The sequence below is a fragment of the Phyllostomus hastatus genome, unplaced genomic scaffold (genome assembly GCF_019186645.2).
Source record: "Phyllostomus hastatus isolate PE091 unplaced genomic scaffold, TTU_PhHast_1.1 phas_scaffold_78, whole genome shotgun sequence".
NCBI lineage: Eukaryota > Metazoa > Chordata > Mammalia > Chiroptera > Phyllostomidae > Phyllostomus > Phyllostomus hastatus.
In genome coordinates this window covers 58,976,003-59,002,636 of record NW_025334041.1, presented here as the reverse complement: position 1 = coordinate 59,002,636, position 26,634 = coordinate 58,976,003, and the positions used below count along the sequence as shown (strand labels likewise).

The window sequence follows — 26,634 nt, the reverse complement described above, 5'->3', positions numbered from 1 at the left end:
GGGCAAGTTCTTTTTTTTTTTTAAATATATATAGTAGGATTTGAAATTCATATTTTATACTTTCTGATTGTGATTCATGGTTAGGAAGGTTTTCTCTTTCCCAATTATATAGGAGTTCACTTATGTTTATTTCAAATATTGGTAAATTAATTTTTCTTTTAGTACTTTTTAGAGCTGTTGTTCTATGTCTTCTGGCTTGTATTGTTTCTGATAAGAAATCTACTATGTATCATTCTTTGTTTCTCCATAAATTTTGTGTCTTTTTCTTATTTATTAGTGTTTTTTACCAGTTTGATTATGATGTGCATTTGTCTAATTTTCTTCATGCTTTCTCTGCTTGGGGTTTGAGATTCTTGGATCTGTATGTTTCTAGTGTTTATCAAACCTGAAAAAATTTCAGCTCTTATTCTTTAAACCTATATGTATATATATATATATATATATATATATGTAAATATATATATAATTTTTTTCTATTTTCTGACCCTCCTTCCCCCTTGTTTTTACTGGGACTCCAACTACACACTTTTAGGCTGTTTGTTGTTTGACAGCTCAGTGAATCCCTGCTCTTTTCCCTTGTTAATCCTCTTTTCTCTGTTTTTCAGTTTAGGTAATTTGTATCACTATGTCTTCAAGTTCCCTACTCTTTTTTTCTTGCAATGTCTAATTTATTTGTAATGCCATCTAGTATATTTCTAATTTCAGACACTGTGTTTTTCACCCCCAAAAGTTTGATTTGGATCCTTCCGTATATTTTCTATTTAGCTTCTTACCATCCTCATGCTGACCTCTGCTTTTTGAACATGTGGAGTATATTTATATTATAACAGCTGTTTTATGGGATTGTCTAGTGATTCTTTTATCTGTGTTACTTCTGGTGCTATTTCTATTGATTGGTTTTTATTTTGTTATAGGTAAAATTTTCCTGCATCTTTGCTACTGTCCCTGCTTCTGAGAATATTGCTAATGGCACTAATACAAGGACATTTAAGTTATTATTTCAATTATAAGTTAAAAATCTGTTTTATTTTCTGTACTAAGGAGGTCGTATTTATCTGTTTTTCACTAATTGTACATACTCTTAGTATTCATTTTAATTTGAAGGCAAAAAAATGTGAAAAATTATGTAGAAAGAAAGGTTTGAAACATTTTCTTAAACCACATAGTGAGAAATACACACAGGTAAAAATCCTGTAAGTCATGAAGATGTGATACTGATACTGAGCCTTAACATGTTCATGTAAAGATGCTCCTTCAGACACATTATTTACTTTAAAAGAATGTAAGGTTTCTGGAAACTAAAGGCTTCAGTCCAATCCTTCCCCCCATCATGTGTAATTTTGCCTCTGAGAAGTTCTTTGTGTGATGAGTGTTGAGTGAAATTTAGATGTGACCTGCCTTGAGAGTTATACCTTTAATTCACCCCTTTGTGTCTGTATAGCTTTCCGTCCAGGCATTTAGACAGTGGACTGTTTAGTGTGGGGCAGTAGAGAAATATTTTACTATTGCAGATGAACAGATCTGAGCTATACTTTTGCAATGTCCATTTTATTGTAAATTGATCTCAGTGGCTGGAAAAGATACTTAGTTCAAAATTGGATATTTAGTATGCACAGACAGTTGCTTTTTAAAACTGAAGCTTGGATCAAATTATTTATTGCTGTGTTCCTGTAGGTATAGTCAATAAGGTGCTTATTTTATTTCCTGAAAATACTTCTGGGGAAAGCATAAGAGAATAAATATTGTATATAAGTTTCTAAGTGACTTAGCTCCCCCAGCGCCAGCTCTTGTCTCACAGTGTATTACAAGTAGAACCAGAAAAACCTTCAGGTTGGCTCTTTTCTGCACTTTAGTTTTCTCATCTAGAAAATGGAAATAACAATATCTACCTTGTGCTGTTTTTATAAACATAAGCAATATAACGGTACGATGTGTCAAACAAAATACCTGGCTCATGCTGGTCTTCAGAAAATGTCTTGTGTCTGCCATGTCTGGATGTTCTTTCTTAGAACACAAAGTTTTATAAGTCATTTATTTATAAATTATTAGCATTGTTTGTTTTCTGGTCTTAGATGAGGTTTCTCATACTGTGTTTCAGTTTTGCATATGAATTTATAAATCTGATTTTTGACTTGTGTGGGTAATGTTTAAGATCCAGTGAACTTTAATTTTCTAAGAAAATGGAGAAGTCTCTTTCTTCAAAATTAGGGCCTTAATAAAATAAAATATAATTTTGCTATTTGGACTTATGTTATAATCCACAGTACTCCTATGAATTTTGATTTTAGAGAGCTGTACCCTCTCTTGACACATCCTTATTTATAAGGACACCAGTCCTATTGGATCAGGGCTACACCCACATGATCTTAATAAATCTTAATTACGTCCTTAAAGGCCCTATTTTCAAATATGGACACATTGGATGTTAGGGCTTCATCATGTGAATTTGGGTGAACAAATTCAGGCCATAACAACTGCTGCCCTTTTTCTTGGAAGGCCCATAGCAGAAGCAGTGGGGATACTGCTATAGTGTTGAGTTAATTTGTAGCCTTTTTATCATTCTGGCCCTTTAATGGATGAAAATTCACACTTTATCTTCTCTTTTTTATATTTCCTACCACTTACATGTCTGTAACTTTATTTTGACCAATACCACTGACAGAAATATATTTGTGTGTGTGCATAACTGTAACAGAAACTTCACAATTCAGTAGTTGCCCTTATAAAGTTGTATGCATTCTACTTTCTATTCTATTTCATTTTTTAAAAGCTATTTTCTGACAGGCTACTTAATGTAATTTGAGAAACACAGCTACAGAGCTTTGATGTGTCATGTATGTGGGAAGACTTTCCTTTCTAGTCCTTGGAGGTCATAGACATGCAGTCGGGTTGCATTGATTTACAGTATTTTTGAAACCCATCATAAGACTTCCCTGCAGGGGGAATTATAGTTTGGAAAATTTCCTTGTCATTTGGCAACTTTTGTAGGAAATAGAAGATGGTAGGGTGGAAAAGTTTCATCATACTGATTGTCTTTGCCAAGAGAATCATAAAAGTATGTCTTATATTCAGGAACAGGGTAACATGACAGATTGTAATGTAACCTAATGGTGGCTCAATGACATGGATTTTGTGTGTATTGATTATCTCTGTCAAGACTTGGGCTTGGATTTGTTTTAGTATTATCTTTCCCAACTGCAAGCTCCTCCTCAGTAGGTGGAAGAATTTTTAAAAGAGTAATAGTTTAATTTTTTGATGATCGTCTCAAGTCTTAATTCATAGGATACACTGTGTTGGGACGTGATTATAATTTATTCATGGTATAATTCTGTGGTTGTCACTTGAGGAAGACACATGTGTGTATCTGTTAACAGTTAACTGTGTTGGCTCTAGGAGCTTAATAGCAAGATGAATGAAAAACTGCTTCGTGTCATCCAGGAAAATGGGATTGCTAGGAGAGAGAGCTCACTCTACCTGTAAGCACAAAGTAGCTTTTTAAAGTGTCAAGCCATAAGACCTAAGGATTATGTAAATGTTACTTAAAAATTGAAATATAGCTTATTGTGGGAGGACTACAGGATACTTCAGGGTTGTAGAGAATGACTTAGTCTGGTGAGCCTTCCATATGATACGTGTCACCTTGGAGAAGTATTGGAGCTTCCATTTCCTCATTCAGTCTCCATTACAGATCAATGAGACAGTGCCCAGAAAAGATAGGTCACGGAGTTGAGTTTTCACCCCTCTCTTGTTCTTCTTTAATTCTTCAAGTCTTTTTTTATTTTTTAAATATATTTTTATTGATTATGCTATTACAGTTGTCCCATTTCCCCCCCTTCACTCCCCTCCACCCTGTACACCCTCTCCCACCCATATCCCCCCTTTAGTCATGCCCATGTGCCATACTTATAAGTTCTTTAGCTTCTACCTTTCCCATACTATTCTTACCCTCCCCCTATCTATTTTCAACCTACCATCTATGCTACTTATTCTCTGTACCTTTTCCCCCTTTCTCCTCCTCCCACTCTCCTATTGCTAACCCTCCATGTGATCTCCATTTCTGTGGTTCTGTTCCTGTTCTAGTTGTTTGCTTAGTTTCTTTTGGTTTTGCTTTAGGTGTGGTTGTTAATAATTGTGAGTTTGCTGTCCTTTTGCTATACATGTTTTTTTCTTTATCTTCTTTTCTTAGATAAGTCCCTGTAACATTTCATAAAATAAGGGCTTGGTGATGATGAACTCCTTTAACTTGACCTTATCTGAGAAGCACTTTATCTGCCCTTCCATTCTAAATGAAAGCTTTGCTGGATAGAGCAATCTGGGATATAGGTCCTTGTCTTTCGTGACTTGGAATATTTCTTTCTAGCCCCTTCTTGCCTATAAGGTCTCTTTTGAGAAATCAGCTGACAGTCTGATGGGAACTCCTTTGTAGGTTACTGTCCCCTTATCTCTTGCTGCTTCTAGGATTCTCTCCTTCATTTTTACATTGGCTAATGTAATTATGATGTGCCTTGGTGTGTTTCTTCTTGGGTCCAACTTCTTGGGGCTCTCTGAGCTTCCTGGATTTCTTGGAAGTCTATTTCCTTTGCCAGAGTGGGGAAGTTCTCCTTTATTATTTGTTCAAATACATGTTCAATCTGTTGCTTTTCCTCTTCCCTTTCTGGTACCCCTATAATTCGGATGTTGGAACATTTAAAGATGTCCTGAAGGTTCCTAAGCTTCTCCTCGTTTTTTTGAACTCTTATTTCTTCATTCTTTCCAGTTTGGTTGTTTTTTTTCTTCCTTCTGGTCCACTCTATTGTTTTGAGCCCCAGTTTCCTTCCCATCACTATTGGTTCTCTGTGCATCTTCTTTCATCTCTTTTATGGTAACCTGGATTTTTTCATGTAATTTGTGCCCAAAATCAACCAATTCCGTGAGCTTCCTGATCACCAGTGTTTTGAGCTGTGCATTTGATAGATTGGCTATCTCTTGGTCACTCAAAAGGATGAGCCCTGGGGCATTGATCTGTTTTTCTGTTTGAGACACGTCTCTCTCTCTCTCTCTCTCTCTCTCTCTCTCTCTCTCTCTCTCTCTCTCTCGCTCTCTTTTTTTGGTCTGGTGAGAGGCGGAGCCTTAGGTGTTCACCTGGGCTGGGCACCCCAGTCGCTAGATTGTGACGTTGTATGTGGGGGTGGGGGCGGGGGTGGGAGGGAACACTGGTGGTAGCTCTGTTCTACTGGGATCTCAGTCCCTTCTCTGAGATCCTGGGTTGCGTGCGCGCTCCACCCTGATCCACACTCGCCACCTCACTGGGTCCTCCAGCTGCCGCTTGCGTACTCAGGGTCCACCCACTGCGTTCTTGCGTGCCCCAGATGCCTTAGAAGATCCCGGTCGCCTTATACACCCAGTTCCCCCTGTTCTCTGAGCACCGCAACCCCCTGCCCGGCTGCTCCTCTCCGTCCCTTCTCCTGGTCTGGATGAACAGGTCTACTTCAACTTCCTGGCCTTCTGACTTCCATTCAGATAAATTCTCTATCAGTTCTGGGTGTTACTCTGCCTCCAAATTGTTGTTGTTCTAATCTTGGTTGTGCATGGAGGTACGGTGCATCCACCTATGCCTCCATCTTGCCAGAAGTCCCCTCAAGTCTTTTTTTTTTTTTAAATAGGAAGTACATGAAAACATGCAGAAAAAGACTGAAGTCCAATAAAGATATTCCTTTTTCCATTTATTCCTTGCTTTTAAAACATATTCATGACAAATTGGTTTTATTATGATGGATAATAAAAGATAAAGATCTAGAAAGAGGACCTGAAAGTGCCAGAGAGGAGCAGAGACCCAGGCAAACTCAAGGTACCTGTGCGTTATTGACTTCAATGAGAACCTATACGTATTCTCTTGGTATTCTCTTGGGATTGTGTGATATGTGATGTGTGCTGCAAAGACAGCATTGCTGACCCACTACATTTAGTGTTTTTTTTTTAAATTGACACCTATATAGTTGTCATCTGAGCACACTGCACAAGCAAAGAGATTTAAGCAAGCGGCAGGTAAACCAGATGGACTGAATATGAGGAACCACTGTCTACCTACACTGTCAGGTAGACAGTATAGGAAAGCTTCAAGAGAATTATGCAATGGAGGCTGGAATTGTTTGATTTCATTTTGTTTTAAAATGAGCTCTCCCTTTCATAAGAGGAATGGGGAGTCTAAGGGCCAGTGGTTTCCAGATACCACAGAGGTCCTCCTAGGTGAGATGGAGGTAGAGAGTAAGAGGATCATAACCAATCACACTGGAGCTAGCTCTCCCAAACCCTAAGTAGGCTGCTTCCTGCAGTTAAAGAGCAAGACAAGGGAGGTGGGATTGATGGGTAGTTGAATAGGGTCACTGATTATTAGGGACTGAATCGTGACTCTCATAAAATTCATACATAGAAGTCCTAATCCCCAATTTCATGGTGTTTGGAGGTGGGAATTTTGGGAGGTATTAGATGAAGTCATGAAGGTGCGGCCTCATGATGGGTTTGGTGTCCAACAAGACTGGGAATAGAGACCACAGATCCTTCTTTCTCTCTGCCATGTGTGGACACAGTGAGAAAGCAGCTGTCTGCAAGCCAGCAATGGGTCCTCACCAGGAACCTAATCCACCAACATCTTGATCTTGGACTTCTATGCTTCAGAACTGTAAATACCTGTTGTTTAAGACACTCAGTCTGTGGTATTTTATTATAGCAGCCCAAGCTGCCTAGGATACTGATCAGGTGCTTCTGGTACAGGGCCTGGGATTATTGATCCTGTAAACAGAGATATTATGGGAGAGAGTCATGGAGATGGCTCTCCAGGATGGATGAGAAGACAGGCCTTAGCGATGACTGAAGGACATTGCTTTAGCAATGCCATGCCTAAAACTTGTGAGAATACAAGAAAATAAATACCATTGTTTTAAACTCTCATTTTTCCTTATGAAGTGTTCTTGGATTCTTCTGTTTATTCTTTCCCAAATTGCCCATTCAGAACAGTTCTAATAGATATTCTTGCTATTCCCTGATCCCAAATGTACAAGTCCAGAGTGAGTTCTGTGGCCTCTTTATGCTGGGGTATTTATAAGATTCACACATGCATTTATATTCTAGGTGAGGAAGGTTACCCTTAACCCAGGGAAAGTTCAGTGCTGAGTACCTTTTTGTGTTAGTGGTATGTGGCCCTATGGGCCATCATGCCTCTCACATTGGTGAAATGCTTCTGCACTTTGGTTTGTATGCTAGCCCATCATTTCTCTGAAGTTAAGATATCTCTTGCCTCCCATTTTGGAAATCTGGTTCTAATTGTGTATCTCTTTTTATATTAGACACATTTGATGCACATTTTCTTGTCCAGTGCTATGCTTGCTTCAAGTCTGGACTTCACTGAACACCTGCCATGTGCCAGGTCCTCACAAGGAGCTGGCACAGTTCCAATCCCAGGTGCCCATTGTCCAGGGAGAGGACAAGGGGGCCCTTTGAAAAGGAACCTAGACAACTAATACAACTAAGCTTTTTGGTAACAGTGTTGCTTAATGCTTCAAAAATAGGATGATTTTTTGTTGATGCTTTTGAAAGAAATTACTTGTATACACTTGGATGTTTTTGTTTTAACATGTACTATGAAACCTCTTTTTACATAAGTTTTTAAGGGATATTGTTGTAAGAGATACAGAGTGCATACAAAATTGTAAACCTGGGAATTGTGTTCAATGAGGCCTATTGCAAGTGGCAATGCCCTCAGGCAACCAACAAAACCTTCTCAAGAGGGGCTTGAAGCTCCTGGGCTGAAGTTCCTCTTGGGGCCTCTCCTGTGAAATGGTTGAGTGAGACAATTGAGAATCACTCTACTGCTTGGGGCTTGTATCTCTTGCAATAGCTGTATAATTACAAATATTTTTGTCACTTGGAGTTCATAGGAATTCCATGGTTAAGGAGGCAGGATGTCTACAGACCAGTCCCCAAGGGTAACTGATTGGTTGGCTGGTCCATCTGTGTAGCTTTGGGACAGGTGTTCGAAAATCCAAGTGCAGTGGTGGAGGACAACTGACTGTTCCTCCAGTGGAGGGTGCCTTTATTGTCAGCTGACAGACTGTGGTCCAGGTTGTGAGAAACCAGGATGTTTTAATACTGTAAACACAGGACTCATGCCATTTGGAAAATAAATTCATGTTCTGGGAACTATTTTGTCTTTTAATCCCTGTATCTTTTCCTGTTATAACCCAGGTGCAACATTAGAGGAAATAACCCAGCACTGGGACTGGCTGGAACAGAACCTCCTCCATACCTTGTCTGTCTTCGATAACAAAGAGGATATTGCTAGTTTCGTCAAAGGGAAGATAAAGGCAGGTGTTTTTTATTGTAACATTTCTTCTCATTTTCTCATCTTTCTTATAACTTCCTTATAATATTTTGAACATTGAAACATTTTTAATGCTATTCTTTCTCCACTGTAACTGAACACAAAGTCAAATAAGTTCCACTTGTTACCCTTTCAACTTTGCAGAATCAGTTCAGCAAAATACACCTAAAATTCAAAAAGACCTCATTCTCAAGCCTAAATTTTTGTTATTCTGTATGTATATGAAGTCCTTTTTTGTCTCAGGAAAAAGGATAATATTAATTTTTATGTTTTTGCAGAATAATAATGTTATTTGACTTTTTAAATTAGTTATTCCCAATGTTTTTGCAGTTGCAACATCTTGTGACTCTTTATTTTATTGGAACCAGCACTTTCCTCCTCCTAAAAGTGGATATTTATTCTTAAATTATGTTATTACTTGAGTGTAATTACAGCTAATTAAGTTTTGAGATGGCAGAGAAGACTATTTTGGGGACTCTCTATTGATATCTCCTATGAATTACATCTTATATAACTAGTCTCACTGTAAAACAAGTAGTTTGGTAGGTATTGTTTAAAAAACCCTATCAGGTAGGGAAATACTGTTTTTTATTCTAAATTTAACTCTCTCATTAAATGCTTTCACACAGCAACCTGTAATACAGTTTTCCTCCTTTAGGGTAAAATTTCAGTCCAAGTGCTGAGGTTTTTAGTAAAGGGTGTGGAAATGAATTCTCAGTTTTAAATGGACAATATAGAAGCAGTGTTTTCCTTTGGGGCTGAGAGTACTTGTGGGATCAAGTAGATAACAGAGGTCTCCTGAAGCCAGCCAGGATGTGGCTATGTTGACTGGTATCCTCTTGGTATCACCTCTGGCCCATTGGGTTAGCAGGTGAGTGACTGTGGTGGGATGTGTTCAGCTTCTGGGCTATACCTCAACCTGGTTTGAATGCCTGTGACTTGGTTCCCTGGGTCAGATCACAATGGGGCTTAGCTCTAGAAATGCCTGTTTCATGGTTATTTTTCACACTTCCGCCCCCCACCCCACGCCATTTCTTGGTCTAACCAGGGGTGTGGTGGTTTTTTGATTTAAATGTTTCTTATATTAATTCAGAGGGAGGAAATTAATTTTTGGTACTGTGGCTTTAAGAAAGCTTCTGTAGAGGAGGAAAAAATACTCTCTCCTTCTAGGTTGTGGCTGTGGCCCTGGAAATGAAACTGACAAAAGTCAGATTAATAAGAGGAAAACTGTTTATCAATATGTGTGTCATGCCACACATGGGAAAAACTCAGTGATGAATAACTCAAAGGAGTGGTTGGAACTTGGGGCTTTTATAGCATCTTAACAAAGAACAATATATTTGTAGAGAGGTAACAAGACAAAGGAAAAGGAATTTAGGCTTCTAGGGGTGGCAGGCTGTGGGAAGGTAAATATATGGGGTGGAACTAATGGAAAATAAGGGCTATTTTAGTCTGGTTTGTTATGTAGATTACTTTGAGTGCTGTCTCTGGACTGGTAAGAGTCTAGAATTGTCTCCAACTGCTTTGGAACTATTTAGGACCTCAGGAACTTCAACCAATATGCTCCTTTTCTACTTTGGAAGACTATAGATATATAGTGAAAGTGAATGTATCAGATATCACACTGTCTGGCAGTTATCAGTTGTTAGTTTTATACCAGGATTTTTTAACCTAATGAGGAAGATGATTTATTAGGGTTTTTTTTTTAAATAAAGACTAACTTTTAACTCCAACTTGAGTAGTTCTTCGGGGTTGATGCTTTGAGTTTGCACGTTAGCTATTTAATCCTTATATCCCTGCATGGAAGAGTAGACAGGTATGATAAAATAGTAATTTGTTTGAGAACTGGGGCATAGCAGTCAGTGTTTTGCCCCAAGCCTTATGGCTGGTAAGTGGCCAAACAAGAGACCTGTCCTTAGATTTTCTTCCCCAACTTGTTTTTTTCCCTATATGGCTGTGTTCCCAGGTGGTAGACAGACAGACTGGTGAGCTGTTCTCTCACACCCCCTACTGGGAACCTGGCTCACAACCCAGGCATGCGCCTTGGCTGGGAATCGAACTGTCAATCCTTTGGTTTGCAGGCCGGTGTTCAATCCACTGAGCAACACCAGCCACAGCTTGGTGAGCTGTTCTCATCCATCCTGTGTGTCTTGTTGAGCAGCGAAGACTTCCCACTTTTGTCTCTCCTCCCCCACCTTGTTCTTCTCCCTGAATGAGGGGCTGTTATCTTTCTGTGTATCAGGCTCTGATTGCAGAGGAGACAAGTAGTCGGCTGGCCGAGCAGGAAGAGGAGCCTGAGAAGTTCCGTGAGGCCTTGGTCAAGTTCGAGGCCAGGTTCAACTTCCCGGAGGCAGAGAAGCTGATTACCTATTACTCGTGCTGCTGCTGGAAGGGCAGGGTTCCCCGCCAAGGCTGGCTGTACCTCAGCATCAACCATCTCTGCTTCTATTCCTTCTTCCTGGGCAAGGAACGTAAGTGAGGCTGGCACTGGTTTTGGGATAGGTTTAGCTCTTCACAGATGATGTTGGCCCTTGGGGTGCTTAGCACTGGTCCCAACATAAGTTGTTAGCAAGAAAAGTCAGACCACAAAAAAGTTAAGTAAGTTGAGATCATAACAGGTGCTGCTTGATTAATTTCCAAATAACTTATGCAGAAAATTATATTTAATTATATATCCTACTACCACTAAGGGGATTTGATTTGGTGAGACTTCATTTTTCCTACTACCTTAAGAATCATTTCTGTGCAGCTCAGCTCATAGAGCTTCAAAGGGTTTTTACTACTCCACATTGCTTTGAAAACCCAGTGTTAGAACTGATGGCCCAGTAGTTCTGAAGGAGTAGAACATATTGCTGCTTCTTAACACAGGGGCCATTTAAAAGATTTCCAGCCCTGAATGTCATGACTGCTTCTGGAAGAGGAGCTGGGTGGGCACTTGTTTCTGGACAGCATATTCTTCACCTGGGTCCTTTTGAAATTCAGGGAATGATTCACTTTTCACACATATATCCACTGACAGTCACCATAGTAGGCAATAGAATTCCAAGGTAAAAGAACAGAGTTGCAAGTGTCAATTATATATTGAATTTTTAAAAAAGTTATTCTCATTGAAACTTCTTTTGGAAACAAATATTGTTTCAAATGCCCACACAGGGTGGTATGGATATTGTGTTTTTACATACTTACACACACAAATACTTCTTTTTCTTCCTGCATTTCAGTTTATATTTCAACTTAAGCCCAAGGCAAGGGGGTCTCCTTTTGAATTCTGCTCTAGCCACCTTCCTGCACATGCTTTCCCTTCTTTTCCCAGGCCACCAGCCTCAGTTCTGATACTCTAGTCCATACATCCTGTTTGCACAGCCCCTCCCCACCACATCTGGAATGTGTTTTGACCTAACCTTGGCCTTCCTTACTCTTCAGCTTTCTGAAATGCTTCCCAAGAGTTAACACTGGGTCTTGCCTCTGCTTTCCCATTCAATGTCTGTTTGGAAACTCCTTTCATCCTTCAGAATTCAGTACAGATTTTATTACCTCCCGGGACCTTCCCTGGCCCCCTCATGAATGGTACCATGTTTGTCCATGTCAGAATTGGTACCATTTTGCGTCCTGTCAAGTCACTGTTTTTTTTCATTTGTTTACATGTCTGTTTTCCCTATTTAAACAAACTACTTAAGGGCAGGGTTCTTCACAAACTGCATGCTTAATGAATGAAAGTTGATAGTGTATGTGTGTGTATAAACAGGACTTTATGTGAAAGCAACTAGAAGTAGCTGAAGAAGCTTATTCTCTAGCCCAGTGATTTTCAACCAGTATGTGCAAGAATTTCTAAAACATACAATGCCTGACTACTTAGTCAGGGGCACTGAGTTCTTTTCTCTTAGACTTTCAAATAAAAAATGACAACAGCCAATACAACAATAGCTATCTTATGTGAATGAGTCCAAATTATACCTTTTTTTGTTAGATCAGCAAAAAAATATAATTCTTTGGTGTACTGCAGAATTTTAGTAAATAATTTGTGTACTATGAGATGAAAAAGGTTGAAATTTGCTGCTGTAGCCTAATGTAAAAATGTGGCCTTTTAAAATTATTAACTTCTTAAGACATTATTGCAAAATATAAATGGAAAGAATTTGTAGAAAGGAAAATACTTAATTATCCCCTTCTTTATTTGAATAGTGAAATGAGTTATTTTCTAACACTTAACCAATCATTGTCACTAACCCTAATTTTGTTAGGGTATTAACTTTGGAAAAACTAAATGATTCTCAATAGTTGGTAATGTTTATTATTTTAAGTTGTTTTATATGTGTCTTCCCCATTTTTTCTGTATTAGCACCCTAGCCTACCTACCAGTGTGCTGGAAACATTTCTGAGAATAAAGCACTTGTTTATAAAATGAACTGTTTGTACTGCATTACTTTAAAAAGAATTCCATAAAAACTACTTGTACCCTGTCTTCTAAGACTAAAACAACTGTCATTTGACACAGTCTGAATATTAAGCCCATTTCTTTAAATGAGATCATGAATAATCCTCTTTTGTACTTTCTTTTATAGTTTACACAATGGATGCTGCTTTTGAAACTAGCATTTATGTGGATTGCATATTTTGCAAATATTTAAGTTTAAATATTCTTTCTTTTTTTGACATGCTCATTGATGTTAGAGAGAGGGGAAAGCAGGGGAGGAGAGAGAGGGAGAGAGAGAGAGAGAGAGAGAAAGAGAGAGAGATATTGATATGAGAGAGAAGCATCAATCAGTTGCCTCTTGTGTATGCTTAGACTGGGGACCAAATCTAGGCATGTGCCTTGACGGGGAATCAAACCCACAACCTTTTGGATTACAGGCCAGCACCAACTAACTGAACCATACTGGCCAAGGCTTAAATATTCTTGAGAAAATTTTCATGGTTTTTCAGGATGATGTCCCTTGTATATGTACAGTAGCCAGCAACTTGAGAAGTTCTACTTACACCTTTGAAACAATTATTAGGACATGAATTGGTTTCTGACATACAGGTGTCAAGCAGTTCTATGCCTGATCTTTCCTGTTCTGGTTTCAAAGATATTTGCATCTTACTGTAAGGAAAGCCTTGGACTCTTGTTGATGTACATAAGTTTGGGGTAAGTTTTAGGATAAAATGTTTTTGCTTTTTTTCCCCTACTAGTTAAACTTGTAGTCCCTTGGGTTGATATCCAGAAATTAGAAAAAACATCCAACATCTTTCTGACGGCTACTATTCGAATTACCACGCATAGTAAGGAGAGGGACTTCTCCATGTTCCTGAACCTTGAAGAAGTGTTTAGGATCATGGAGCAGCTGGCAGACATGACGCTGCGAAGACTGTTGGATAATGAGGGCTTTGACCTGGACCCAGATCTTCAGGAGCCAAGCCAGATCACCAAGAGGTAAGAGCTTCTGGTGCCAGGTATCCCTCACACCAACTTCATTTACCTGTGCTTTGTTAGCATGAGTTACACTACATTTAAATTTCCCTTGTGGCAGAATCCAGATTTTCCTCTGTTGTTAACCATGTTATAATAATTAGCAATGATTATTATTTGTTCCTTAAACGCCATACACTTTGATTTCTGGATCCTATTCCTTTTTTTTTTTCATAACGATTTCCATAAAAATGCTTCTAGAAAATGTAATATGGTAGGTAGCCTCGTGATAGAATTCTATTCAGCATTGGGTTTTATTGATGAACATTAAGAAAACTTGTATTTTCATATTCAACTGTGGTTGACCATGATTTCTGGCTTTGTGGTTCAAAATGGATAACCACAGAGCTGCTACAAAGGTGAACTGTTACAGAGGTATCCTTTGACCCTAGAGAAAGGGATGGGAGTGGGGGAGAGGGAAACACCAATGTGAGAGAGAAACATCAATTTGTTGCTTCCCATATGGTCCATGACCAGGCATTTGACCCACAACCTAGGTATGTGCTCTGATCTGGAATGAACCCACATCCTAGGCATATGCCCTGACCAGGGACTGTACCTGCAACCTTTTGGTGCATGGGACAATGCTCCAACCAACTGAGCCATTTGGCCAGGTCCTGGTTGGATATTTTTGATATAGTTACAAAATCACTACTGCTATTTGAATGTTAGTAGTCATTAAAAAATTTATTTTGTTGTGGTAAAATACATATAAAATTACCATGTTAACCATTTTTAAATGTATAGTTCAGTGGTATTAAGTACATTCCTGTTGTTGTATGACCATCATGATCATCTATTTCCAGTACTCTTTTCATTTTGCAAAACTGAAACTCTGTGCCTTTTAAACAACTCTCCATTTTCTCCTTCCCCTTTTCCTGGAAAGCATCCATTCTATCTTCTATTGCTATGAATTTGACTATTCTGGATACCTCATATAAGTGGAATCATGCAGTGTTTGTCTTTTGTTACTGGCTTATTTCACTTAGCATGATGTTCTCAAAGGTTCATCCTTATAGCATGTGTCAGAATTCCTTTTTTTTATTGCATGTATGTATTACATTTTGCTTACCTGTTCATCCATTCATGGCTGTTGTAAGTTGCTTCTACCTTCTGGCTATTGTGAATAATGCCTGCTGTGAATATAACTGTGCATCCATGTCTTTAAGACCCTGCTTTCAACCCTGGTCAGTGTGACTTAGTTGGTTGGAGTGTCGTCTCATACACATAAAGGTCACAGGTTTGATTTCCAGTCTCAGGGCACATGTCTAAATTGCAGGTTTGGTCCCGGTTGGATCCTGTGTAAAAGGCAGCTGATCCATGTTTCTTACATCAACATTTCTCTCCTTCCCTTCCCCTCTCTCTAAACTCAATAAGTATGTCCTCAGGTGAGGGTTAAAAAAAACAGATCCTGCTTCAATTCTTTTTGATGTATAGCCAGAAGTAGATAGTATGTGATTATGTGTTTAATTTTTTAGGAACCACTAGTCATTAAAAATTTTTTTATCATCAATTTTAACATTTCTATTATTCCTTAAACACATGAATTGTCCTCTCTGAACATTTGGGGGAAAATATCTTTCTAATTAGTGATCTCAGAACAGTAGTATGTTTAGAATTTTCTTGAGGAAAGAGGAGGAAAATCAAAGGCCTGTAGCACTTGAGACCCTTTTGGTAAAATCGTCCATTTTGGAGAAAATTCATCAATGTTGGCAGTTGTCAGAATCAGAGGAATTCTACAAGGCTACCCTCTCTTCTACACTGGGGACTATTAAAAAGTAGATCAGAGCTCCTGAGGGAAGAGGAATGAAGTTGGGGGGTCACGTGGCCTGGTGCTGATTTTTTTTGGTGGCTTTTTGGTCTCATTTGTGAGATGGATATTGTCCTTCATAATGGGCAAACCAGGAAGATGGCAGGAGTGAAAACTGAAGGTGGCAGAATTCACATTGTCTTTTCTGTGATGGGAGTCTGTTCCAGGAAAGGTAAACCTAGCCCACAAGAACTTGGGAAAAGGCTAGAGCACCAAGTACTTCTGGCCAAGATGGAGGCATAGGTAGACACACTGTGCCTCCTCACACAACCAATATAAGGACAACAACAATTTAAAAACAAAAAAACAACTAGTACTGATGGAAAATTGAACTGTGGAAGTCCAATAACCAAGAAGTTAAAATAGACACATTCATCCAGACCTGTAGGAGGGGCGGAGCCTGGTGGCCAGGCAGAGTGGGGTTGCAACAAAAAAGCTGTGGCTGGCATCCCCGGGTGCAGGGTGGCAGCAGGTGAACCCAGTGAGGCAGTGGATTGTGGAGGGGTGCAGCGGGCAAGGCGGCTGTTGGAACGGGTGGTACCACATTCACGCACAGATAAACCAGGCAAAACTGGGGAGCGAGACAGACCATGCAAGCCAGGGCTCCAGTGGGGGGTAATAAAACCTGAAAACACCAATTGAACACACCTATGGAGGTTGAGGTGCCAGGAGAAACTCCGAGCCTCCCAGGTGAGTTTGCTGGAGAGACCCACAGGGTCCTAGGATGTACACAAACCCACCCACATGGAAATCAGCACCAGAAGGGCCCAGTTTGCTTTGGGGAGGCAGGGGAAGTGACTGAAATCCAGCTGAGAGTGTAGCAAGCGCCATTGTTTCCTCTCTGACCCCGCCCCCACATACAACATCACAACACAGCAACTTGGGTTGCCCTGCTCTGGTGAATACCTAAGGGTCTGCCCCTCACTACATAATAGGCACGTCAAGACAAAAAAACAATGGCCCAAATGAAAGAACAGGTCAAAGCCTTAGAACAAATACAACTAAGTGATGAAGCACTTTAAAGATGGTTTCAACATGTAGGGGGTGAAAAGGCCAGAGTCCATTTATAATAGTCTTCCTTTTTCTTACAGTGATGCACTTATTTTATATTATGTAACAAAATATTCTTCATGTACATACATTAAAAACAGTGATTTCTCTGAAACATTGAAACCTTTCTTAAGCTGCCTGTTTTTGTAATGCACACTTTGATTTGATGGTAAGCATTCATATGCATCAGTATAAACATTAAAGATTTTCATGAGTAGGCTGGTATTTGTAATTTTGGTTTCTATGTAATGTTGATTATAAATCCATTCTTTTTAAATGTTAATGATTACCTCTTATTCTCTACTTGCAAAATTAATTATTTTGTGTTTAAATAAAAATAGAAAACTGGAGTGGTCCTTACGTCCTGCAAAGATTGAAAACATGGAATCTCAGTATTTTTGAGTAATACATTTATGGCTTTTTTTATCCTCACCTGAGAATATGTTTATTGATTTTAGAGAGAGAGGGGAAGGGGGGAGAAGGGGAACAGGGAGGGAGGCAGAGGGGGGTACAGGGAGGGAGGGGGGAGAGGGAGGGAGAATTGATTGTTGTTAGTACACACCCCGACCAAGAATCAAACCCACAGCCTTCTGGTATACAGGGTGATGCTCCAATCAGCTGAGCCACCTGGCCAGGGCTGCATTTTGTTTTCACATGCATATTTGAGAAATGCATATGGAATATTTTACTGTAGGTCTTTCTGAGTCTACCATTCAGTGGTTTTCTGAATTTTATTCTCTTTAAAGTCTTCTATGGTAAGAATATTTCTTTTTTTCCCCAAGGTATTATGTGGCATGTCATTGCCACCTTTCTTATTTTTTTTTTGTCATGGCAAGTAACCATTTTGCTACTACTATCCAGCAGGTACACTGTTTGTTTTTTGCAATGTGGAATTGACTCTATGTTGCATTTTAGAATTTGATAAAACTATATAATTTTTTCATTAATACATTGATTCTTTTTAAATTTAAGGAATATTTTTATCATATACACACAAATATAATTTTCTTGACTTCACAAATATTCTCTTCCTTTTCAGGGGAATATTTGAGGATGGGGGATTCAGGTGGACCTGTTAATGAGCATGTAGTTATCCAGATCTGGACAATTTCATGTTTGTTAAATTGGAACTTTGGCTTGTTCAAACTCGATTTTAAACTTCACCCACTCTGTTTAATTTTTTAACATTAAATTTAAGTCATTTGTTCAAAGTCTGTAAAAAAGAAGGCTGCAGTCCTCTGTTCAAATGCATAAGGTCTGATATTGAATACACACTTAATGTGAAGTATAGGGACTAAAATGACAAAGCCTGTTGTGTGAAACTGTTTTCATTTATGGTTCATTGGTTTTTGTACCAATATTTTTCATATACTTCAGTGCAAGTCTTGTCAGTTAACCTTACTTTATAGTAAATTAAGTAATCCAAATTATATTCTTTAAACTTTTTTATTAGTATGGCACTTTGATAAAATGGTCACGAACCAACTTCTTTACTGGCAAAAGACACCATGTACCAAGTGCTGGAAAATTTATTTTAAATGTAGATATCTGTGAATACTAATGTTTTTTTCATGTAAGTGCCTGTTCAGAGTTTCAAAGTTTATAAATTCCAAATATTTTTGTAGTCGCTTACATGTAGTAATCTAGAATATATTTCAAGAAAATGTGAAAAACTGTTGTATTTAACTAGCCTCAAATTGTGTGACCATGATGTATAATAATGAATTTGAAAGTCCTGGCCAGGTGGCTTAGTTGACTGGAGCATCATCCCACATACCAAAAGGTTGGAGGTTTGATTCCCTTTCAGGGCACATGCATAGTTTATGGGTTTGTTCCCCAGTTGGGGTGCATATAGGAGGCAGCTAGTTGATGTCTCTCTCTCTCTTCCCCCTCCCTCCCTGCCTCCTATCCTTCCTCTCTCTCTAAAAATCTATAAATATATCATTGGGTGGGGAAAATATTTTTTAAAAAGAGAATTTGAAGCAGTAAAAAAAGAAAATAGAAGAAGAAAGAGAGAAGGATGACCAGGGCCCTGGTGGTGACTGGTGGTAAAGCTGCCCAGTGCTGAGGTGCCGAGGCTGGCCCAGAAGGAACAGCAGTGTTCTTGTTCAGGCATGTTTTTTTGATAATTGCACTCTGATTCTCTCCAAAAGTGAAAGGCATGTCACTGCCCACCAAGTCTTTACCAGTGCCCATTTCTTTCTTTTTGTGGACATGTGGATATAAATAGGTAATGACTCAGTTAACTTCGCATCCTACCAAGAGAACCCAGGGTTAAAGTTTAGGAAAACAGTTTCTTCATGCTAAGGGCATGATCAGAAATGTTGGAATGGTTGTCAGTCTCTGTTTTGTTGACATATATTCACTTCCTTTCCCAGATAATGGCTTTACAAAAGTACATTTGGGGTCATGAGCCTGGTGACTATGGGTTTGTCATGAATGCTGCTGTACTCACTGCTGAAGGACTTACAACATATCAGAGCAAGGCTCATACTGGTGGGAGCAGTGAGGATGAGATGGTGCATTGTCACCCCAGGATCAGACAGAATCCAACTTGTCAGACAATTCAGAGCTGGCAGAACATGGTGTCACTGGCCCAGCCCACATGCTTCAACAGCAGAGTTCCTGGCCCAGAGCTTTCCAGTACGCAGTCACTGAGAATCCAGGGGGGCAGGGTGTCTGGGGTTGGGCAGGGGCCTCCAGAGAGAGAATGGAAGGAGGGAGGGAATAAATTATTAGTCCTGAAATTTTTATACAGGATATATCAATTCTAAAGTTTTGAATGATGGGGTGAGAAAAGTATAACCAGATAGTTTTGGGGGAACATATTGGAGAAGTGATGGGCCTCACGAAGTGGAAGTTAATATCTTCATTAAAGTCTCTTTGGATGGGCTGAAAATGCTGGAGGAAAACTCAATTAATGCAGTATAGTAATAGAAACGATTCTCACGATGTAAGTAAGCTCTTCCTGCCAGTAGGTAGACAGTGTCTCCCAAGAGGCTGATGTCCTCAGTAATAATCCATGCCCTCAGTAGTAATTCTTCACCTGCAGTTAGCTGGCTTGTACTTAACTCCCGGCAGCTTTTCAGACCCTCTTGAGCCTTCTCTGCCCAGCTTCATCCCTTTCCTACTATTCTCCCCATACCCCCACCAGCAGTGCCCAAGCTGCATGTAGTTTGTTTGACTGACCGTCCTGATCTTAGCAGAGTCCTCGTGGACCACTGGAGACATTCCTGGGGATCATGCAGTGCTGAATAGCCCCCTTAGCAGGAAAAGCCCCGTCTCCCACCTGCAGCATCCTAGGTGCTCTGTAGTCATCAGATATGCTCTAGGACAGGATGGAGAGGAGAGGAGGAGGGCAGGAGCCTTTTCTGGAGGGTGAAAAAGCCTTCTGATACCCAGTGTTGTTGAGGTGCTGGTGAGTTGTCTGCTGTCTCAAGGTGGGTTATTTCATACTCCCACTCTCTGAGTAGTCCTCAGCTGCGGTGTGCTTTGTGTAAGGTCCCACATCACACTTTGTCCTTCCATTTCCACAGAGCGTTTGGGGGATTGCAGAACAAACACACATTTGAGAAATGCAGTGTTTTCTGTGCAGACTTGGGTTTTCAGGAAAAGCACATCTAGCCTTTCTGCCTTGTTTCTAGCTTGCTAATTCTTGATATTTCCCAGACTTTTAAATGCATCCAACCTGGGTCTATGGGTGAACACCTAACAAGAGACTGTAGAAATCTTTGTGTGTTTCTTTGTGCGGCAAACTGTCTGTAGAACACTGAGTTATTCCAGAAGGGCAGGAGTGGTGGCTGCAGGCTTTCTGTTTAGCACAGATGGGAAGTTCTCACATTCTGAGCTAATAGAGAGCCCCCCTGCCTGAGCTTGTCACACAGCCCATGTGTGGGGAAGCATTTGGCCTTGAATCAGCTTTAAGCCTCTGACACATAGGAGGTATGTGTAACGAGAAACATGAAGGAGTGAGAGCCAGTGTGTGAGACCTGACACAGTTCTTTCAAACGCATTCTAAAAGTTATGGGGTAAGAGAGAGGGGGAAATTTGTTTTTGATAGATCTTTACCTAATCTAAGAGAGACAACTCTAATTCTGGGTTTGTGGAGAAATAAGAGAAGTACTTACCCTTAAGTACTTCTAGCAGGGGCATGTATGGGAAGCAACCAATTGATGTTTCTGTCTCACATCAATGTTTCTCTCTCTCTCACTCTCCCACCCCCTTCCCTCTGCCATATAAAAATCAGTGGAAACATGTCCTTGGGTGAGGATAAAAGAAAAGATAGGATGACTTATGGTACCTTCCCCTGCTATTCTCTAGCTGTGGCTGTGGCCTGTGCATGCCAGAAGTGTGCACAGTAGGTAATAGTGAATATTGTTGGGTTGTTGGGCTGGTTTCCATCCTGACAGGGGCATTTCTGCCATGGCTTACAGGCCTGAGATCACTTGCTGCTCACATATTTTGAGAGATAATTCACATACTTTACAATTCACACTTTTGAAGTATACCATTCTTTACTGGTTTTTAGTATGTTCACTGAGTTGCACAGTCATCACTGTGATCGATGTTAGAGAGTTGTCATCAACCCAAGAAGAAACCTTATACTTGTGAGCAGTCACTCCTTATTTCTCCCCCTTTCTCCAGCCCTAAGCAGTCACGAATTTGTTTTGTCTTTATAGATTTGCTTATTCTGGAAATTTTGTATAAATCGAATCAGGCAATAGGTAGTCTTTTATATCTGGGTCCTTTAACTTAGCATAATGTTTTCAAGGTTCATGCATGTTGTAGCATATATCAGAACTTCATTCCTTTTCATGGCTGAGTAATATTCCATTGTATGGGTATATCACATTTTGCTTATCCATTCATCAATTGATGGACATTTGGGTTGTTTACAGTTTGAAGCTATAATGAAAAATGCTGCTATGAAGATGCATACATTTTTGAGTGGATATATGTATTCAGTTCTCTTGGGTATATACCTACAAGTGGAATTGCTAGGTCATTTGATGATTCCACATTTAACCTTTTGAGGAATAGCCAGGCTGTTTTTCAAAGTGGCCACACCATTTTACATTTCTACCAGCAGTGTATGAAAGTTCCAGTTTCTCCACATCCTCACCAATACTTGTTATTATCTGACTTTTTGATACTGGATTTTTATACAATTGTTTTATGGTAATTCCCAGTGTTACTTAAACTTGAAAAGATTGTATATTTTGGTCTCTGGGTTTGTCACATTACTTCCGTGCAGAGGCAGCCCATTCAGCTTTGTGTCCTTGTTCCAAAGGTTGGCTGTGAAGTGGAGCATGTGCTGCTGACTCCTGCAGGGACTGTACGGCACAGCACCTTTTTGTATTCATTTAAATAATAGATTGTGCCAGTGGGTTTAAAAGTGTTTTCCTTTGTAATGGAGTGTGTTCATTGTTTCTGCCTCTTTATTCTGTCTCTCTCCTTCACCAGGCATCTGGAAGCTAGAGCACAGAATGAATTCTTCCGGGCATTCTTCAGGTTGCCGAGGCCAGAGAAGTTGCACACAGTCATGGACTGTGCTCTGTGGACACCCTTCAGTCGCTGTCACACTGTTGGTCGGATGTTCACCTCAGATAGTTACATCTGCTTTGCTAGCAAAGAGGATGGCTGCTGCAACGTCATCCTTCCACTTAGAGAGGTATGGAGGGGACCCCACCTCCCTGGGAGATGGCAGCCAGTGGGGATGCTCACTGCTGGCTAAGGCTGGGTATCTAGAGGGAAGCATGGCCTGAATTTGACCATTGCCTTCTTAGCTGTTGCTTTTTCTGTTACTGCTGTGGCAACTTGAAATTTTTATAAAAGTGATTGGGGAGAATAGGACATGCTGACCTCCACATTATCAATAAAGCTGTTATTTAAAAGTACTGCCTAGCAATTAAAGCTTTATGGCAGCTTTTAGTCATGCATACTCTCCTTTCACCCACAAAAGAGAAGAGAAAAAAAGATGACCTACAAAAAGCATCCCTTCTGAAACTAAAGGTCAAATTGCTTGGCTTTTATATACTCCTGAAATCTTAGTTGAAAATTTAAAAGTGTTTCCTTTCACATGGATCAGGCCCCTTCCTACTTTACAAAGCCATAATTCTTCTCTTGGAATTGAGAGCAGCCCGAGTCTACTTCTGGCTCTGACAGCTCATCCTGTGGTCTCAGGGCATCCCTGCCGTGACTGTACCCACAACTCCATTACAGTCAGAACCCCTGTCTTCCTATTGTGACATCCTGACAAGCACTTCTTCAGAAAAACTCAAAATTTCTTCATTCCTGTGATTTCATATCTCCATGTCTTATTTTGGCAGCAGATGTCTTCATTTCACAAATATTCTTACATAAGAGTGTAACAAGAAATCCACTTGTCTTATATACTTATTTTTTAAAATTATGATAATATATACATAACAGCATTTACCATTTTAGCATGTTTAAATGTTAATCAATGACATTAAGTCATTCATTTTGTTGTGCAGTCATCTCCAGAACATTTTTTACCTTCCCCAACTGAAACCCTGTACCCATTAAGCAACACCTCATCCCCCTCCCCTCCACGTCCAGTCCTTGGCAACCACCATTCTACTTTCTGTTTCTGTGAATTCAGCTATTCTGGGTACCTCATGTAAGTGGGATCACACAGTATTTGCCCTTTTATGACTGGATTATTTCACTTAGTGTAATGTCCTCAAAGTCCATTCATGTTGTAGCATGTGTCAGAATATCTGCCCTATTTATGGCTGAATAATAGTTTCTTGTATGTATAGAACACATTTGGTTTATCCACTTGTGTTCAAGGGTGGCCACTTGGGTTACTTTCACCTTTTAGCTATTTTGAATATGCTGCCTTACATACTTTTAACCTCTGTCCCACTTCCTTATTGTAGTTATTTGTTTTGGCCTTCTATCTTGGGGTATTTCTGAGGATGTAATTAAATGTCTGCTTCCCTTCTTTTTTGCTGTACCTTTTTGTGTGTAATTTCTTGTCACAGGTTGTGAGCATTGAGAAGATGGAAGATACAAGTCTGCTGCCCAACCCCATCATCATTAGCATCCGCAGCAAGATGGCCTTCCAGTTCATTGAACTCAAGGACAGAGATGACCTGGTGGACAGTCTGCTCATCCGGCTAAAGCAGGTGCATGCTGACCACCCTGTGCATTATAGCACCTCACAGGATGATGACATGGTATGATCTTTCAAAAGAGTAGGATTCCACACACTGAAAACCCCTTCTATTTTTTTTTACCAGTTCTATGGCAGCAGTCTGCAAAAGGGAGTGCACATAACAATAATGCACATGGGTACAACAAACATATGTCAGACATGATGTGCTTTTATATCAGTTTGGCATCATTTCTGATGCACTGGGTGTCCTAAGTAGGTGTTCCACAGGTTAGAGGGGTCTCCAAGCAGATTAAAGGGGTTGATAGGTGTGTACCCCACAGGTTAGAGGGGCTAAAGGGGTACTCTACTCACAGGTTACAAGGGTCCTCCACCACCCCAGGTTGGAAGGGGTGTTGTTATTTGGGGGCAGGAGTAGTGTGCTGAAAGAGAAGCTTCATTGTCTTTGAGGGTGGACAGCTACAAAAATGGACCTGGTCTGCTGGAACCTAGTCTTCTGTACTTACACACCCATCCTGGACAGGGAGGACCAGAGATAATTTTCAGTACCCTAGAGCTGTTTTCTAGAGATAGTCCTTTTCAGTCTGGAAGCAAAGGGAAGATGAGACTGCACATGAGGAAAGGTGCTTTCCTAGTCCCCATTAGACATGTGCCCTGGGTGCCATGAGCAATCTCATGGGCACATTGCAGTGTGGACTGTACTCCTTCCTGAGGATCAAATCCACTGGGTTTCATATTAGTCTCTTTTTCCTTTGATTCATAAATAGACATGTTTGAATTTGTTACACTCATGCCTTCAGAGGCAAGATGAAGATTGTCCTATAATTAAAGCAATGACTTTCTTCTTTCTCTCCCCCTCTGTGCAGATGTCACATGTATTTCATTCAACAAGCATGTGCAGTGGCCACAAGTTTAGGGATCTTGAAATGATATCTTCTCAAAATAGTGAGGAAGGTGAAGAAGAACAGAGCCTGCAGCAGCACCCCCAGGCCCTGAAAACTGTCTTGGAGCAGTCAGGCAGCCAGAGTCCCGACACTCGAATGGTGGGTGCATACTCTGCCTATCCCAGACCTCACAGAGTTTGCATGGGTGTGGCTTCCCAGCCATCTGACTCACTGTGGAGCTCAGCATCTAGGAGGGTGGGTGTGGCTGGAATAGCAAGCTTCCCCCTCTTTGCCTCCTTGGCCCAAAGTGGGAGTCCACTGATGCTGCTGCCTGGGCACGCATGCATGTGTTGAGGATGTGGTCACACAGTGGAGTCTGTGTTCCCAGAAAGTCTCTCTTTTTATCGAGTAGGATCTGAGTATGAGTCTTTTTACGGTATTTCTTTTTTGTAAAGATAATTAAATAAACATCTTATTAAAAGAAACTTAAGTTTTCTGCCATCTAGCAATTATTTTAAAGGGTTTTTAATTGCCTAGAAGAGTAGTATCTTGTTTCTGATGGTGAGAGCAATGTGGTTTTTTCAGATTTCAGTTTTTCTTCTGGCTGTCAGGAAGTTCATGGCAAGTTTTGATTCCCCCTTGTTCCCATTTGTCCTCTTAGCTGGCCTGTGTTTCGGCAGCTGGTTCCATGTCATCATCCTTCCTCTCATGCCTCCCATTCTGACCTCACCCTCCCATCTGCTTTGGGTTACTTTTGTCTTAGGACAAATATTTTCTTCCTATCCACTTTGCCAAGGAAATGGCATTTTATTGCCTAAGTGCTCCCACTGGGCTCTCAACTTCTGAAGGGCTGGTGCTCTGTATTGTTCCCCTTTACATCCTCAGTGCCCAGTAGAGGTTCAGAAGTACTATTTGCTGAAGGAGTTGCCTGTCACTTAACAGAGGTGATGTTCCTGTATTTTGGATTGTAGATGGGCTGCACTGGAAGTTGCAGGTGGGCTTCTTTGTATATTAAGGATGTTTCTATTTTCAGTCCAGAGAACAGATAAAATTAAGACTGTGGAATGACCATTTTATGGAATATGGCAGAACTGTATGTATGTTTCGCACAGAGAAGATCCGGAAGCTTGTGGCCATGGGGATCCCTGAGTCTTTGCGTGGTAGACTCTGGCTGCTCTTTTCAGGTAAGTGGTTCATGTGCCTCTAGGCCAAACGTGATTTCTGGAGCAGACTCAGAAACACAGACTGAGGTCTGAGCAGTGTGTGTGTGTATCCTAGATTCTTCCTGTGATGTTCCCAACCCAGACTTCAGAACCATAGTGTGACAACTGTGGGGCCTTGGTCAGGCAGGCTGCCTGGGGCCTCTGGGCATCAGTGTCCTCCTCATCAATGTGAAGTCTGGCTGACGTGATCTCTTCTATTTTAAAAAGGACTTTGAGCCTTGGCTGGTGTGATTCAGCTGGTTGGGCATCATCCCATAGGCCAAAAAGTCATGGGTTTGATTCCTGGTGAGGGCATATCCCTGGGTTATGGGTTCATTCCCAGTTGGGACGTGTATGAGAGGCAACCAATCAATGTTTCTCTCTCATATCTGTGTTTCTCTCCCGGTCTTTCTTCCTCTCTTCCGCTCACTTTAGAATCAATTTTTAAAAAATAAGTTTGAGTCTATATGTAATCCTGAGAATTCTGTTAAATACCAACTCCCTGGAAGGGAAGTGTCTTTAAAGAGCATGCACTCTGAAATATACTAAACAAAACAGTCTTTATAAGGTGTTCACTTACAATGGTGTTGAAATAAATTCCTCCGAGTACACTTTCTATTAGCCCCTCCTTCCTAAAGACACTTATGTCTCCAAGAGACAGAATCACAGAGATATCTCCTCTGTGTTTTCTACTTCTGAATAATTTGACCTATTCAGTGCTGGCTTTTTCGTGTCAGGCCCC

The 26,634-nt window shown here is 40.3% G+C and overlaps 1 protein-coding gene across 7 annotated transcripts in view; it reads left to right on the top strand.

The window, feature by feature from the left end:
* The window catches only part of TBC1D8 (TBC1 domain family member 8), a 119,602-nt gene that overhangs the window by 68,444 nt on the left and 24,524 nt on the right, over positions 1–26,634 (top strand). For 6 of the 7 annotated variants that reach the window (XM_045827681.1, XM_045827679.1, XM_045827677.1 and 3 more), the window contains 7 exons: positions 8,221–8,339; positions 10,599–10,827; positions 13,529–13,769; positions 22,129–22,336; positions 23,676–23,870; positions 24,673–24,849; positions 25,724–25,874. In XM_045827681.1, coding sequence (XP_045683637.1) covers positions 8,221–8,339; positions 10,599–10,827; positions 13,529–13,769; positions 22,129–22,336; positions 23,676–23,870; positions 24,673–24,849; positions 25,724–25,874 — 1,320 coding nt within the window. The remainder of the gene's footprint in view (positions 1–8,220; positions 8,340–10,598; positions 10,828–13,528; positions 13,770–22,128; positions 22,337–23,675; positions 23,871–24,672; positions 24,850–25,723; positions 25,875–26,634) is intronic. The other variant, XM_045827682.1, reaches the window with a different exon arrangement.